This window comes from Arvicola amphibius, chromosome 4, assembly GCF_903992535.2.
Source record: "Arvicola amphibius chromosome 4, mArvAmp1.2, whole genome shotgun sequence".
Classification (NCBI taxonomy): Eukaryota; Metazoa; Chordata; class Mammalia; order Rodentia; family Cricetidae; genus Arvicola; species Arvicola amphibius.
Genome location: NC_052050.1, coordinates 155,837,786 through 155,852,333, shown reverse-complemented (window position 1 = coordinate 155,852,333; position 14,548 = coordinate 155,837,786). Strand labels below are relative to the sequence as shown.

Here is a 14,548-nt window from a genome sequence, read left to right as displayed (position 1 = left end):
ATATAAATTTGAGTAATCATTCTTTATGCACAAGTCAAAAACAAGAGCCAGACTCTTCCCCCCTTTCATTCACGTATGCCAGTGTCAGCTTTAAGTGACCCTCAAGTATGCGGGGACCTGGGTGCATTTATGTCCTTCCTGGATCTGGCTGGTTAGCACAAGTAGCTAGAGAGATTGTCTTCAGGTCTGTAAGTTCCCTGTGTGTTCTGCTTTCTGGTATTCAAGTTATTATTCAAAGATACCTTTTGGTGTCCTGAACGTAAGTCCTGGCGTGTCTTTGGGAGGAGTGGTGCTGGGTGGCTTGCACGACACTTGGGACCGAGCCCACCCTTTCTACCAGGCAAGGGGGAATATCTCCCTGTCTGTCCCATGGGACATGTCCCTGGTGAAGGCAACATGATACTGTGTCTTGTCAGTACCCCTGAGCCACTGGAACGGGAGCCCGAGCCAGCTCACTGTGAGACCGGATGTGTCCTTAATCTCGCAGCTGCTAGCACCCATCTCTGCCCTGCCCCCCCCCCCATTCCATTTATAGATGGCAGAGCCAGAGAGCCAGCAGCTTGAGCTATGACTTTGGAGCCTGAGAGGAGCCTGGTCTAGAGCCTGCCTTTCCTTACAAGGTATTATGACTTCTGGGTTCCCAGAAGCAAACGACTCATAACAACCCAGCCCGTGTGTCCAGAATGGTGTAAGGATACCCAGGATGAGCGTGATAAAGATGTGGAGAGTCTTAGAGTCTTTACAGAAGTGATGGCATCAGGATTCGGAAAGACTTCAAAGGAAAAAAAATACTCTTTTTTTAAAAGTCAAGTGAGAAATGCTGCCTAGTGCCTGCCCGTCCTTTGTTCCTAGAAACTTCCACCCACATGCCGGCCGATCAGAGTCCTCTATGCCATCCTGCTTAGGCCTTCACTTTGCTACCCTCAGCTCTGTGTTCCAGGTCCTTCCCAAGTCCTGTGACTTCCAACCGTGCAGCCATGCTGGCTACCAATTCAGGGTGGGATAAAGCTCGGCTGAGAGAGAGGAGCCCCAAAGGGCAGTATTTAAGAAGGAAAGGAAATGAAGGTCCCGTGTCACACTGACTGGAAATCCAGTGTCTGAGACCTGGGTTCCACGATTCTCCTAATCCCCCTAGGGAACAGGGGTCAGGGTCAGAAAGAGGAGTGAAGAAGTGTCCTAGAATGGAAAGGTTCAGGGTCTATTTGGCCAGGGACCCCATTGAACCTGGAGGAGATTCTTCTGCTCCAGCCAAGAGCCCACTCATTGAGGAGGTCAGCCGTGTCCAGACTGGTACAGCCATAGATGGGCCCCTTCCTTGATGAGCTGGTCCTCTGGGCTCTTTCCACACGATGTCTACATGCAGCTTGGACTTGGAAATAATGTGAGGGAGGCGGGCTGCGGCCCGTCTTTTTTTTCTTTTTCTTTTATTTCTTTATTTATTTTTTTAAGACAGGGTTTCTCTGTGTAGCCGCGGCTGTCCTGGCGCTTGCTCCATAGACCAAACTGGCCTCACAAATCCACCTGCCTCCGTCTGCCCACCTGCCTTTGCCTCCCGAGTGCTGGGATTAAAGGCATGTGCCACCTCCACACGACAGCTGTGGCCATTCTTATCTGTGTTCCTGACTGGCTCCAGATCCACACTCCACACTGAGGGTATCAGGGGCAGTGGGAGGACAGCTGTCATTTAGAGGTGACCTATTTGGGTGACAATCCCTGTCTCTAATCTCAGATCCATCCTCCTCATCCTTACCCGGCAATTCACCACTGTACCACTTGGCTTTCCGGCGGCTGTGGAGCTCTGCTCCCCTCTTAGCTGTCCACACGGTCTGCTCCTGGGAACCACTTGCAGGAATTAGCCCCACTTCATGCCTCCTGTGGGTGCAGCCAGTCTCCTGCATGTCTGTTATTGAAGCTCCATGCAGCGCTGTCTCATGGCTCCAGGCTTGACATTGCTTCCACATTGCTGGGGCTCCACGATACAGCGTACGTCCAAAGCTGACGAGGAGTGGGTATTCGTGTCCCCTCCCATCCCCTCCTCTGACAGTCATGTCCAGTCTTCTGCCATGTTGGCAGGGCTGGGATCCTAGATGGGGCTCAGTGTCCAGTATGGCAGGTGATGGGATAGCTAGCGTGATTTCTTCAGGAAGAAGTTAATGATTGACGTCTCTAATTCTTGTTGAGTTTGGAAGGAGTGCCCCAGACGGATGCTGCAAGGCAGTCTCCATACGGTGATCACATGGACAAGTGCGGTTATACCCAGCACCTCATTGTTACTGGCTCAGTCTCCAGCTACCCTCTTCCTCAAAACATGTACCAGGATTTAAACGATGTGGATTTAGGCACTGACATGTTTATTTTACCAATCTTCTCTAGTTACTCACACACCACGAAGGCAGGGACTGAGTGCAATATGTCCACTTTACACCGGAGCCCAGCACAGTCCAAAGTCAGTGTTTAGCAAAGGATGAGACGGTGGGTGGTCTGTCTGAGTGAGCGCCTCGGTGAGCAAGGGTTCGTAAGTGCGAGTGAGGAGTTTGTGATTGCACGTGTATGGGGAATGAGCGTGCATGAGTGTGTAAGTGTGAAAGTCTATGAGAGAGTCCATGGGTGAGTGCTGAGTGAGTGACCTGGTCAAGGGAAAGCTAGTGATTGGCTCCAGCCACCCGTGCAGTGAGCGTCCAGATAATTTGCAGCTGGAGGGCCAGATACTCTCCCATACCAGCCCACAACGCGGGCTCCTTACTGGTCCCAGGATCTCATGGGAGGAGCAACTTCAGAGTAGACATAAACACGAGGCTGGTGGCTCAGGATCTCGTGGCCTCTGCTGTGGCTTTGCCAGTGTAACTACAACCCCGTGTTGTGTTCACCCTGGGATTCAGACGGTCCACTAAGCAGAGTGTCCGTTCACCCGAATAGATGTGTGCAGTCACAGTACATGGTGAGCGTGTGGGAGCCCCACCCTAGGAACGCCATCTTAGCAGCTTATTGGCCAGGTACTCCTGGGACCTTTGTTTAACCTGTGATTGTAAAGGGGGAATACAAAGAGCTTAAAGAGGACTCAAAAGGCTACATAAAGGGGAACTCACTCTTGTGAAGGTGGAAATAAAGTTCAGGATGGTCTCTGTCCCTGAGGTGGTGAGCAGGCTCCCAAGATGGTCAAGTGGGAAGAACCCACAATTTTTATTAAGTACTTGATAACAATTAGGATCATGATTTGACCTTGAATAGTGCTGAGCTGTGAACTAATGATCCGATTCAAAGCGGAGAGAGGTGGGGATTGTGTGAGCTTTCGGCGTTCCTGCTGAGGAGCAGGGATAGGTGTCCAGGCACAGAGCCCACACAGATGCTCTCCTCTTTCTCATCCATGATCTCAGGAAGGCATTCATATCTTGAGAATGTTCCAGAGTCCTACTTCCTGTTAGGAGAATGCAGTAGTTTGGTCCAGAGACATGTCCGGTCTCTAAGAGTCTGTCTGGAGTACATGCCCTGCCCCAGTGTGTCGATATTTCTGTTTGTCCTAGAGACCTGACACTCCACTCGATGTCTTAAGGGCTCTTGTAGATGCTGGAATTCACAAGAGAACCCCTGAAGGGCAGGTGAGGTGGCTGGAAAGGGCATGGCAAACCGGTCTGGTGTCGAAGGGGCTGCCTCCCGGTACTGTGTTTGGTTCTCACCGCATGAGACAGGGTGCCCCAGCTGGTGTTGCTCATTCTACAGTTCAATCCAGGGGTTAATTCAACCATAACCTTCAGACCAGAGACCCTGTTGGATCCATTTGAAACCTTTAAGATCATTTCAGCCATTGATTTATATTTAGGGATTTGGCGAGTGGCTCTAAAATCAAAATTAAAGACACTGTGTGAAACACCAGATGCATGAGCACAGGTTTGTCCCTTTTGCACTGATGACTTCCCAATGCTTTCTGAACAGCTACTGGGTGAATTATAGGTAAATGCAGCACAGTTGCCGAGGTATCTGCCTGGTCAGGTCACAGTCACACGTAATAAGACGTGAGTGTGGCAGCCCATCCAGAATCATGCCTCGGTGCCCAGGACCTTGTAGGAAACCCACACTTCAATATGTACCTTGTTTCTAGAAATCTCACCTTCAAAACCTGGACTTGATGAGCCGCAGTGTACCGAAGCCACAAAAAAAAAACTAGTAAAAACATAGATTTGTGTTTTAAAGGCATAAAAGAATTGTATACACATTTACACTTACACCATGGACCTCCTGTTGTTTTATTGCCTCCAAAAGAATCCTGGGGGGGGGGGAATTGCTTTTTAAAAGATTCGAGAACGCTGGGCCTTTTCGGGGTTCATCAGACAGCAGATTAGGTAGAGAATTATGGTCAAGGTTCCAACCGCAGGGCTGTGGAGTGAGACCTCAGCTAGCAAATGCTCAACCAATGAGAAAACCTTGTCTGGACAAAAAGAGCCTGAGGGCTTGCGGATCCCCAAGGTGGACTGTGGCCAAGTGGTGCTGAGTCAGATGCCTCCGGGGGCCTGCAGACCCGGTGCAGTGTGCGTGAAACCTGGACTCTGCAAGACCTGGGAAGGTCCGAGGCAGTTCCGTCGGCATCTCCACCACGGGGAGACCCAGAAGAATGGGAACACAGAGGGCGGGCTTGTGTGCTGAGACTTACATCTCCCAGTGATGGGAACACAGAGGGCGGGCTTACATCTCCCAGTGATGGGAACACAGAGGGTGGGCTTACATCTCCCAGTGACCTTCTGCTAAGTCTCTGAGGCTTAGCCCACAGTGAAAACTCAGCAGTGGGGCTGGTGAGATGGCTCGTCAGGTAAAGGCACTGGCCGAGTCCAGTCCCAGAAGGAGAGAGCCAATGCCCACAAGCTGTGCACTGACCTCCTGGGACAATGCACAGGGACACAAGGATAGATAAGTGTATTAACAAGCTTTAATTCTGTGGTTAAAACCTTTCAACATTAGAGGGATACTGTCATCTGCTGAGCTCACATGCATCAAGTTTGGTTGAGTGAATGGCAGAAGCTGTGTCTACCGTACACAACTGCAGGGTCCCCTTAGGTGTAACTGCCTACATCTCAGCTCTGTGAGTTAGCTGGCAGCTCACTGTGGCCAAGATAGAACAGACTGAGCTGTGTTGACTTCTGTCCTGCTCCAGCATGCGGAAGGGCTGTACCAACCCATCTGTAGGGGACGGTGGGGACCACAGCGGATGCTTGACTAGTAAGAAGAGAAGAAAGGGAGTCAGGGTACTTGTCGTTCCCTGCGTCCCGTGGGCATGGTCTGAATGAAAGGGAAGTCCAGGCTCCTGGCCGTGTGACCCAGGCTCTGCCATCCAGAAGCCAGCAGCTAATCAGTCCAGCACTTAGGAAGGGCTCATTCCTCATTTTCTCCTCCTCACAGAGAGCCTGAGGAGGTGGGGGGGGAGGGGAAGTTGGGTGCATCTCAACTTTCCTGCCAATGCACCCCAGCTGAGTTGCAGGTGCTGTTGGGGGTATTTGCGAGCTCTGCCTCCTCACAGGCACCTCCTTTCTTCACCTCATCAATATTCCATGGTGGGAGTTGGGGTATCATACCAACGCCTCTCCCCATGGATCACTTGCCTTCAGAGTGTGCCCTGAATATCCCCATATCATTGAGGATCTGCCTCCTGGGCCCTGATGGTGCTTTCCTACCCAGCCCTGGGTCTGAGGAATGTTTCCTTTAACCCTCAAGCCTGGGTCCTGGCTCAGCGTCCAGAGTCAGTGGTTTCTTTAATTGTCTGCAGAGTGTGCTGTGCCAGCAGCAAGCCCTGTGCCCCTGGGAACTTCTGGGACGAGGCTGCACCTTTGTCTCAGTCACGGCAGCACACGTGCCACAGTGAGACAGCTCGGGACAATGTGGTGGTTGGGGACCCTGTCCCTCCCATGCAGTTCTGCTGGGGACCCACAGATGTTCTAAGGTGGGCTTGTGGGCCATTTTGGATGGTGGCTCGACCTTAGAGTAGGAAGTACTGGCAACAGGATACAATGCCACTCATAAGTAAACTCTGTCTGATTTCCACAGGGAGTGAAGAAGCTGGATGTGCCCTGCGGAGGGAGAGACTGCAGTGGTGGCTGCCAGTGCTACCCCGAGAAAGGAGCGCGGGTAAGTCACAACAGAGTCGGATAATATTTCTCGATGCTGTTTGAAGTGCCTTGAATTGCCCAGTTTGATAACATTTTCCTATGACACAGTACAACTGATCCCCTTACATCGTGCAGGAAGTCACAAAATGGGCTCCATAGAAACCACACTTCTTTCCAATGTCTCGTGGTGATTAATACAGGCAAACGCAGGTGTCCCTAGGTAGCCACGGGGGCTTAGCTTCAGAGACCAAAGGGACCACAACCCGAGAAGGCTCAAGATCCTTATATAAAAGCCTGTGACCTAGGCTTGTCCTCCCGTGTGGTGAAGTCTACGGATTATTTGCAACAATATATGCAAGCGTGAGACAATCACATGGCTTATTGCAATGGTAGGGAAGAATGTTAGAGGGCTCTGCAGTGTTCCGTGCAGGCACCGCTGTTTGGTTTTTAAGATTAATTTGTGTATGTGTGATTAGTAGACTCGTGTTTTACATATGCAAATATTTTATAAACATATTGCGTTATATAAAGAAAAGCATGGTTGCCCAGTGATACAGTATGGGTGTGTGTAAACTTGAGGGCTTTGGGAATTGCACTGGGGACAGGAATCCCATGAAACCACTCATGCCCTGAGTGTACTTGATGAGGATTACTTCCTCAACAAGTAAGGAAAAGGTCACGGAGTGATTGCCATGGCACCTGGTAGACAGCGGGTTTAGCGTCTTCCTTCGTCTTCAGGTGATTGCTTTTGCTCTGTTGCCTTTAAAACTGGTATTTTGCTTTTAGGATTACTTTTTAAATTTATTTTTTTGTTTTATGTGTATGAATGTTTACGTGCATGTATGTATATGTACTACTTGTGTGCAGTGCTCACAGAGGCCAGAAGAGGGCATCACATCTCCCAGAATTGTGGTTACAGACAGTTGTGAGCCAAAACATTTGTGCTAGGACTAAATCCTGGGTCCTCTATAAGAGCATAAGGTGTTATAGCTAATAAGCTATATTAAGATGAGCTAATGCATTCTTTTTAAAAAGGTATGTGTGTGTCCTATTCTTCATTAGGCAAAGTGTATTTTTTTAACAATATCATAACTTGCCCACAATGTGCTATGACCACACACTCCCCAGACTGTTATCCATTTCTTAAAATCTTATAAGATGTAACTAAACTATATTTCATTTTTTAAAAGGGAGGTATCTTCACTGGGGAGGAGTTCAGTGTTGGATCATTTGCTGAGCATCCACAAGGTCCTAGGCTTGCCCCCAGCCAGCTTGTGTGCATGGGGCTGAGGGGTGGTGCTCCACAGGGCTACCCTGTGTCTGCTCCATCTGTCATCCCTTGACCCACGCTCTGCCTGCCTCACCTGGACAGCAGCCAGGAGAGCTTGTCGCTTGTCCTGTGGTTCTTGATTCCCCAGTGACTTTCACCCAGGTCCATCCCCAATTCAGCATTTAGGGTATTCCTGTCCTTTTCTGCACTGTGGCCCTTGTGGTTGGGGCACACCAATTCCATATTGCATCTCCCCTCCTGTGCCCCCTCCACAAGTTTCAGCAGAAGGTATTAATGACTCATTTTTTAGATGTGATGGTCTTTGCTGACTTAATTGATTGATCAATGTGTCGGTGACAGAGGTCACAGCTGAAGGCCCCACGTCCTATGCAGTGTGCACGAGAAGCCCTAGTTCTGAATGTGGGGATGCTTAGCTTATGTCAATGGTTTCTTGATTTGAACCAAGTGTATCTTTTTAAAGACTGTTAGCTGAATCTCATTTGTCAACATTTCAAAAGGACAGACATATATAGTAGACAAATATATGAGCCTTTTTTGTTTAGTTTGTTTATTATGAGACAGAGTCTCACTGTGTATTCCTAGCTGGCCTGGAACTCTCTATGTAGACCAGGATGGCCTTGAACTCATAGAGACCCTCCTGTCTCTGCCTCCCTAGTACTAGAATTAAAGATGTGTACCAACACACCCAGCCTTATTCTGTAATATTTAAAATCCTCCCAGGCCCTTGCTCTAGATTTTGCCAAGGATGAGATGATCTAAGAATGATGAGGGGTGCCCCAACACAGGATGAGGGTGCCCCAAAACAGGTTTCCCAAGCCAGGAACAGGCTCCCTGAGCTTGGACTGACTTATATAGACACATAGCTGATCAACAGGTGTTGTGCAGAAATCTAGATAGCTGCTCATAAATCTCCAGAACCAACCAAGGGAGATGAAGTTACACCCCAGGAGGACACTGCTTTCTGCCTCCTGGGATAAGCCAGCCAGAGTCTGAGGCCAAGGAGCGGCTCCTGCTTGGCGTTTCTCACATGCTGTGATTATCCAGAGCAGAACCCATAGAGAAAGGTTTGCACGGTACCCCTATGAGGTCTTTGTTCTCCCTAAAGACCACTGTCACTGTCTAAGCAGAGACTGCATGACAGTGTGCACATGTTCCACATAAGCTCTTCTGAGAGGTTCCAGGAGGAATCGCTAAGGATTCCTATAATTTAGGGAAGTCCATACAACAGCTACCGAGGGCTTGTCATTTCCCAGCATCCCTCACTAAGTAAGCACCTGGGTCTGGTTTAGCCGTGGCCACATAAAGTGACAAGCTGACTCTTCCCTTAACTTGGCCTGTCTGGTCATCAGGACTTAGGCTGGGGTGGCTTTCTTGTCATCATTAAGACAGAGGAAATGATACCCATCACGGGGCTTCACCTCAGTGTTGCCCTCTTGTGCTCAGGTGGCCAGTCACATGGCAGGGTACACTCCCATACTTGGTTCTAACTAGATTCTATCTCATCCTTGCACCTGTGAGGGAATAGAAGGCACCAGAGAACTTCAGGCAGGCTCAGCACACAAGATGTTGATCGAGTGTATCACGTACATCTCAGAGTAAAGCAGAGCCAACAGGGAAACTGGTAACACTTGTGCGTCGCCAAAGATGTCACTCGGCACTTCACCAAGGATATTTCCTTCCTGGGCCAGCTGAGTGTGTTCACCACAAATGATGAAGATTTAGAATCTGTTTCTGTGTTATAAATCAGGTGTATGCACACAGACAGGACCTTCATAACGTAGTCACCCATATATATATATATATATATATATATATATATATATATATATATATATATATATATATATATATCTTCAGAAAGCAGGGCTACTTCTGAACTGCTTTGGGTTCAATAATATTTTTCTTAAATAATGTAATTGTAAAAATAGCATTAGGGCAGAGTCTGCTGTCCAGAGGGCCTGTGCATGGTGTGTTCCTTCCCACAGTTTCCCCTGGGGTCACTTACCATATATTTCCCCACGGTGCTACTGTAGCCGCCACACAGCCTCCCTGCAGACTGTGCTCCTCTGACTCGGCCTTATATGGACATGGCACCCTCGTTACTGTGTTCTCACCATGGTGACAGCCAACAGCAGAAACTGTGTCACTGGATAACTTTTGGGCTCCAAGGAGAAATCACAAACGCACTGTCGTCCAGTTCCAAGAGAACGCTCGAGTTACAAAGTGAATGGGCTTGTGTAAAATGCATAGAACACAATTCTCCACCCTCTGTGCTGAGCTGCAGGGAGGGGGTCATTGCTTCCCACAGGCAGAGCCACCAGCCTCTAGAAAATCCATGGTAGAGATTCTGTTCCGCTTCACTCCCTGGCCAGAGCAGGAAGCAGCAAAGCAGATCTAACCTTCCTCTTCCTGTGAACTACGACACATGCAGCCCTAGCAGATGGTTTAAGACCTCCTAACCTGTCCTTTCTCCTCACACACCATGAATCCAGAGGCGGCTTAGTAGGAAACACGGAGCAAATCCCATCACAGAATATTTTCCAAAGCCACAGTGTCACCACCATCTAAGAGGTAAAGACAGCTTGGCCACGTTCCTAAACCCTCTAAAGTTGGTCCAAAGCAGTGGTTCTCAACCTTCCTAATGCTGAGACCCTTTAAGACAGTTCCTCATGTCATGGTGACCCCAACTATAAAATTGTTTTTATTGCTCCTTCATAACTGTAATTTTGCTGCTGTTATGAGTTGTAATGTAGGTATTTTTGGAGATAGAGGCTTGTTGATGGGGGGGGGGGATCGTGACCCACAGGTTGAGAATCACTTTCTCAGTGAGGTCAGTTTTAGTTTGTTTTTTAGTTAGCCAGTTTTTTTAGTTATCCTCTAACATGTAATGTTTGACCATGAGTTCTGAGCAAGTCATTACTTCAATTTAATTGCATCCTAATATTACAATATTTAATGTCAGAAGATGTTGGAAACACTATCCAGGATTTGATAGCCAAGAAAGTCTGGCATGGAGCTCCATCCAAAAGGAAAAAACACAGCCAGGCATGGTGGCACACACCTGTAATTCCAGCATCAGGAGATGGAGGCAAGAGAAACAAGAGTTCAAGGTCAGCGTGGGCTAAAAGAAAAAAATACATTGCTAAAAGACAAAATGTTGACACAGCTTCTCTGAGCAGTCACAGGACAGCACTGCAGGAAGAATGTAGTGTTTGACAGATAGCGTGTTCAGAAGCAGGAGGTGGCTGAGTAACAGCTCATGCCTAGCACACACCATGGTTCCATTATCCTCCCCACACATAGACACACAAAAGAAAAAAATGCATCTCCGTTATCCTTGAAGCCATCATCTCTTGACCTGGACCATGATAAGCTTTCCTTTAGATTTTGCTCCTACCAACAAAATGTTTTAATAAAGGGAAATGGGGCAATCATTGGTGCAAGTTCATCGGCCGTAACAGACGTCATTCACATCATGGCTGTTCACTGTAGCAGCTAAGCCAGTGCCTGATAAACAGCAGACTGGTGACAGCCCAGGGCAAAAACGAGGCCATGTGCAGTGGCAGACAGATGAGGTGGGGGTCGTCCTCAAGAACTGTGGTGTTTCTGTGTGCTGTTTACACCTCCTCTTTCTGATGAACTCTGTATGTCCATATACCCTGAAAATACATGAGCAGCACTTCTCTCGTGAGGAAAACTTAAATATCTTGACTCCTGGCACTGCTAAGGCGAGAAAGCCGCTCCAGAGCTGCATCCTTCCTGGGCCCTACAGCCCCGGAGTTCCAGAGAGAGCCACCATCTCTCTTCAGAGCTCTGGACTATTGGGCTGACAGCAGAACAAGCCAACCCTAGAGAAGGAATTTTCTAGCTCAGAGGAGGCAGCAAAGTGGAGAGAGAAATTAAAACCCTTTTGTTGCCTGGTCCCTGGTGGTAGATGTTTTCTGAAAACAGGGTAGAAAATAGATATTGATTCGGATGTTCTAAGGCATAGAAATGAGCCAGTAGCCGGCACTGGTGGAGAAGCACTCTTCCACAGGGACTCACATCCATGTGACCCACAAACTAAGAAGGGCAGCACAGTGACAGCCGGTATCCACTGGTTCCCACAGACTGTTGTTAACTGAAGTAAAAGGAAGCCTCTTGTAAGTCAGACAAGAGCTCTGGCCTCAGACAGCTTCCCTTCCCCGCCTCTCGATGGAATGTTTTGACAAGCTGGGCATTAAGGCATTTTCCCAAGGGCGTTCAAGCATTCTTCACTCCTGCGAGGGAAGGCAGGCTGCTGTCAAGGTCATTTGTTTCTTTTCTACACTTCCAGTTCACGTTTAACAATTACAGGATTTCTTAAAAGCCCAAAGTTGTGGGAAGATGTTGTGAGGTGTTTTATGTACCTTTGTGGCTTTATGTCCCTCAGGCAGCAGCTGACATGGTTGGGACTGAACGTGGAAGGGGTGACACCGTGTGTCTGCCGGTTCAGCTGGCCACAGAGGCCTTTCAGAGTTGGTCTGTGCAAGGCTCCAGGTGCACATCCTTGTGGCCGGGCTTCTGTCCCGTGTCTGCGGTACTAAAGAGAAGCTGGGAGTGTGTGCTGTTACAAAGTTACTCTCCTTGTCTTTCTTTAGATACATTAAAACAATAACCAGGGGAAACTACGGCAGGAATGACCAAGCCACACAATTCTTTATGCTTTCCTTTCCCAGGGGTTTTTTTACTGGCTCTTCTTCCATGCACACACACAATGGGCACTGGGAAACAGGAAATAAGACCCTGTCCTAGAGTCTCCATTTTTACCACAGCGATAATTACTTTCTTCAGTATCCCAAGGGCAAGGAGGCCATCTTATGTTTGTCTTTGACATCAGGGCAGATACTAAATTAATTTATTGTTGATGATCTTGGTCATTTTGGAACCGTCCTGAGAAGCTGCTCAACCAGTGGCCCTGAGCTGCCTTCAGTACTCAGCCCCCTGGCATCCCCACCCAGGCTACGTCTCTGTAGGGGAGACAAGCCGCCATTCAAGTGACCAGATGTCTGACTCATACGGGAAGCACAAAGCAGCCTTCCAAAGGCCACATGTCCCCACTGATTAGAAAGATCAAAATATCCCTGTCCCTTGCCTCCGTGTCCAGCCCAGACACTGACGTTCTAAAAGTGATACAGAAATAGCCCCTCTGGAAAAAAAAATAAAAATAAATAAATAGCCCCTCTGGAAAGTCTGCACAGGCCCACATTAATTGGCCAGTTTCCCCCTTTGCATAGTGAAGGCAGAGAAAACACACTCCCCGTAGGACAAAAGTTTACATTTCTCAAGTGCTGTCAGGAAGGTGCGTCCTAAAGGTTGGGACCCCAGTGGAAGAGAAAAAGGGAAAGAAAGGAATGAAAGTGATTGGTGCAGAGTGGATGAGGGTGGACGCTCTCCGGGGCTCCTTACAGTGTCAGCGCTGGGTTTTCTGAACTGTTGTCTTTGGGAGGCACAGAACTGATCTTCAAACCTAATGTCTGCCTTAAACAAAGAAACAGATGTGCTGAGATTGGATTCTCCATAAGGAAAAGGAGAACACTGGGCCGGTCCAGGCTCTGTGTGGGAATAATTGCATCTAAAAAGATGTGTGTTGCCGGGCGATGGTGGCGCACGCCTTTAATCCCAGCACTCGGGAGGCAGAGGCAGGCGGACTCTGTGAGTTCGAGACCAGCCTGGTCTACAAGAGCTAGTTCCAGGACAGGCTCCAAAGCCGCAGAGAAACCCTGTCTCGAAAAACCAAAAAAAAAAAAAAAAGATGTGTGTTATATGGCAACCATGGCATTCTTAAGGGCTTGTCAGAGAGCTTTAGATTTGGGACTGCATCCTAGCCAGCAGTCTCTCTTGGGTTTGGTGAAAAGGGCTGTGTGTGCCTTAGCGCCAATGATGCACACTGGGTCACCACGAAACTCACAAAGCCCTCCCAGAAGAAGCTGCTCTCTCTTGGATGTGTTGTTTTGAGGCTTCTCTTTTCACCCCAGCCTGTGGGATGAGCAGAGCTTATTTGCCAGTGATGATACAGCAGTCTCAGAGGGCAAGCCGCAGGAGCCCTGGGGTCTACTGTGTACCTCACCCTGAATGTACCATTGCAGCGTACAAGAAAGGGGGCTGGGTGTAGTGGAGCACACACGCCATTAATCCCACACTCAGGAGGCAGAGGCAGGCAGATCTCAGTGAGTTCAAGGCTGGCCTGATCTATGTAGTTCCAGGACAGCCAGCGATACCCAGAGAGACAGATGAGAGAGAGAGAGAGAGAGAAAGAGAGAGAGAGAGAGAGAGAGAGAGAGAGAGAGAGCCAAACTGTGAAGGAGCTGCAGAAGCCAACTTTCCCGACATTTTGCAAACACTCCCGCCTCTCTGCCCACAGTGAAGGAATTACTAGTGTAGACCACTGACAGGCACCTGACTGAAATCCTAAGGGGGGGGAAGAAGAAAGCACTGAAGCTGCGGAATGCCTATTTGTTCCTAGATGTTCTAGACTGTTCTAGAGGAGGAAGTCTTACAGACTTTCCTGGTAACCTAGAGGGAAAGGGAAATGCAGAATAGCTTTGTAACCTTCCAGAGTGAGATCCAGGGAGAACACGGGGGGTTAAACATACAACATAGGCTGGTCTGCACAGAGAGTGCCAGGACAACCGAGGCCACATGAGAGACCCTGTCAATCGCCCCAAAACAAGACAGCTGTTAAATGTTGGGCTCAAAAGCCTCCTGGCTTCTTTGGGACCATCACTCAGCATTGTGTCCCCACATGAAAGCTCACAGCTTCCCTCAAAAGAAATTTCCAAGCGTGGGCGGGGCTTGGCTCAGTGGTAGAGTGGCTGCCAGCTGTGCATGAGGGCATAGGGTTCATCCCCAGCACCACAGGCGAGAAGGAGGAAAAGGAAAAGAAACCCCAGGGCAGCCATACATTCACCGGGAAAGCGAGCTCTCTGTCTGGCGGCTGCTTCTCTGATTCTCCTGACAGTTTCCAGTGTCTAAACACTTTTCTCCTCCGGCTGTCTTTCTCGTACTTGTCTGTTCTTCATAGAGAAGAAACAAGAGACCTCGGGAGCCACGGAGTGTGGTCTGCTCACCTGTGACCAAGGTCCAGGAGGAGGCTAAAAGACCTTGCTCTAAACTCCAGTATTTTCAAAAAGTGTCATTTGAACAT

At 48.8% G+C, this 14,548-nt stretch overlaps 1 protein-coding gene across 1 annotated transcript in view; it reads left to right on the top strand.

The window, feature by feature from the left end:
• Col4a2 (collagen type IV alpha 2 chain) overlaps positions 1–14,548 on the top strand; it is a 134,324-nt gene that overhangs the window by 34,360 nt on the left and 85,416 nt on the right. The window contains exon 4 of the mRNA XM_038327236.2: positions 6,031–6,111. Within this exon, the coding sequence (XP_038183164.1) occupies positions 6,031–6,111 (81 nt within the window). The remainder of the gene's footprint in view (positions 1–6,030; positions 6,112–14,548) is intronic.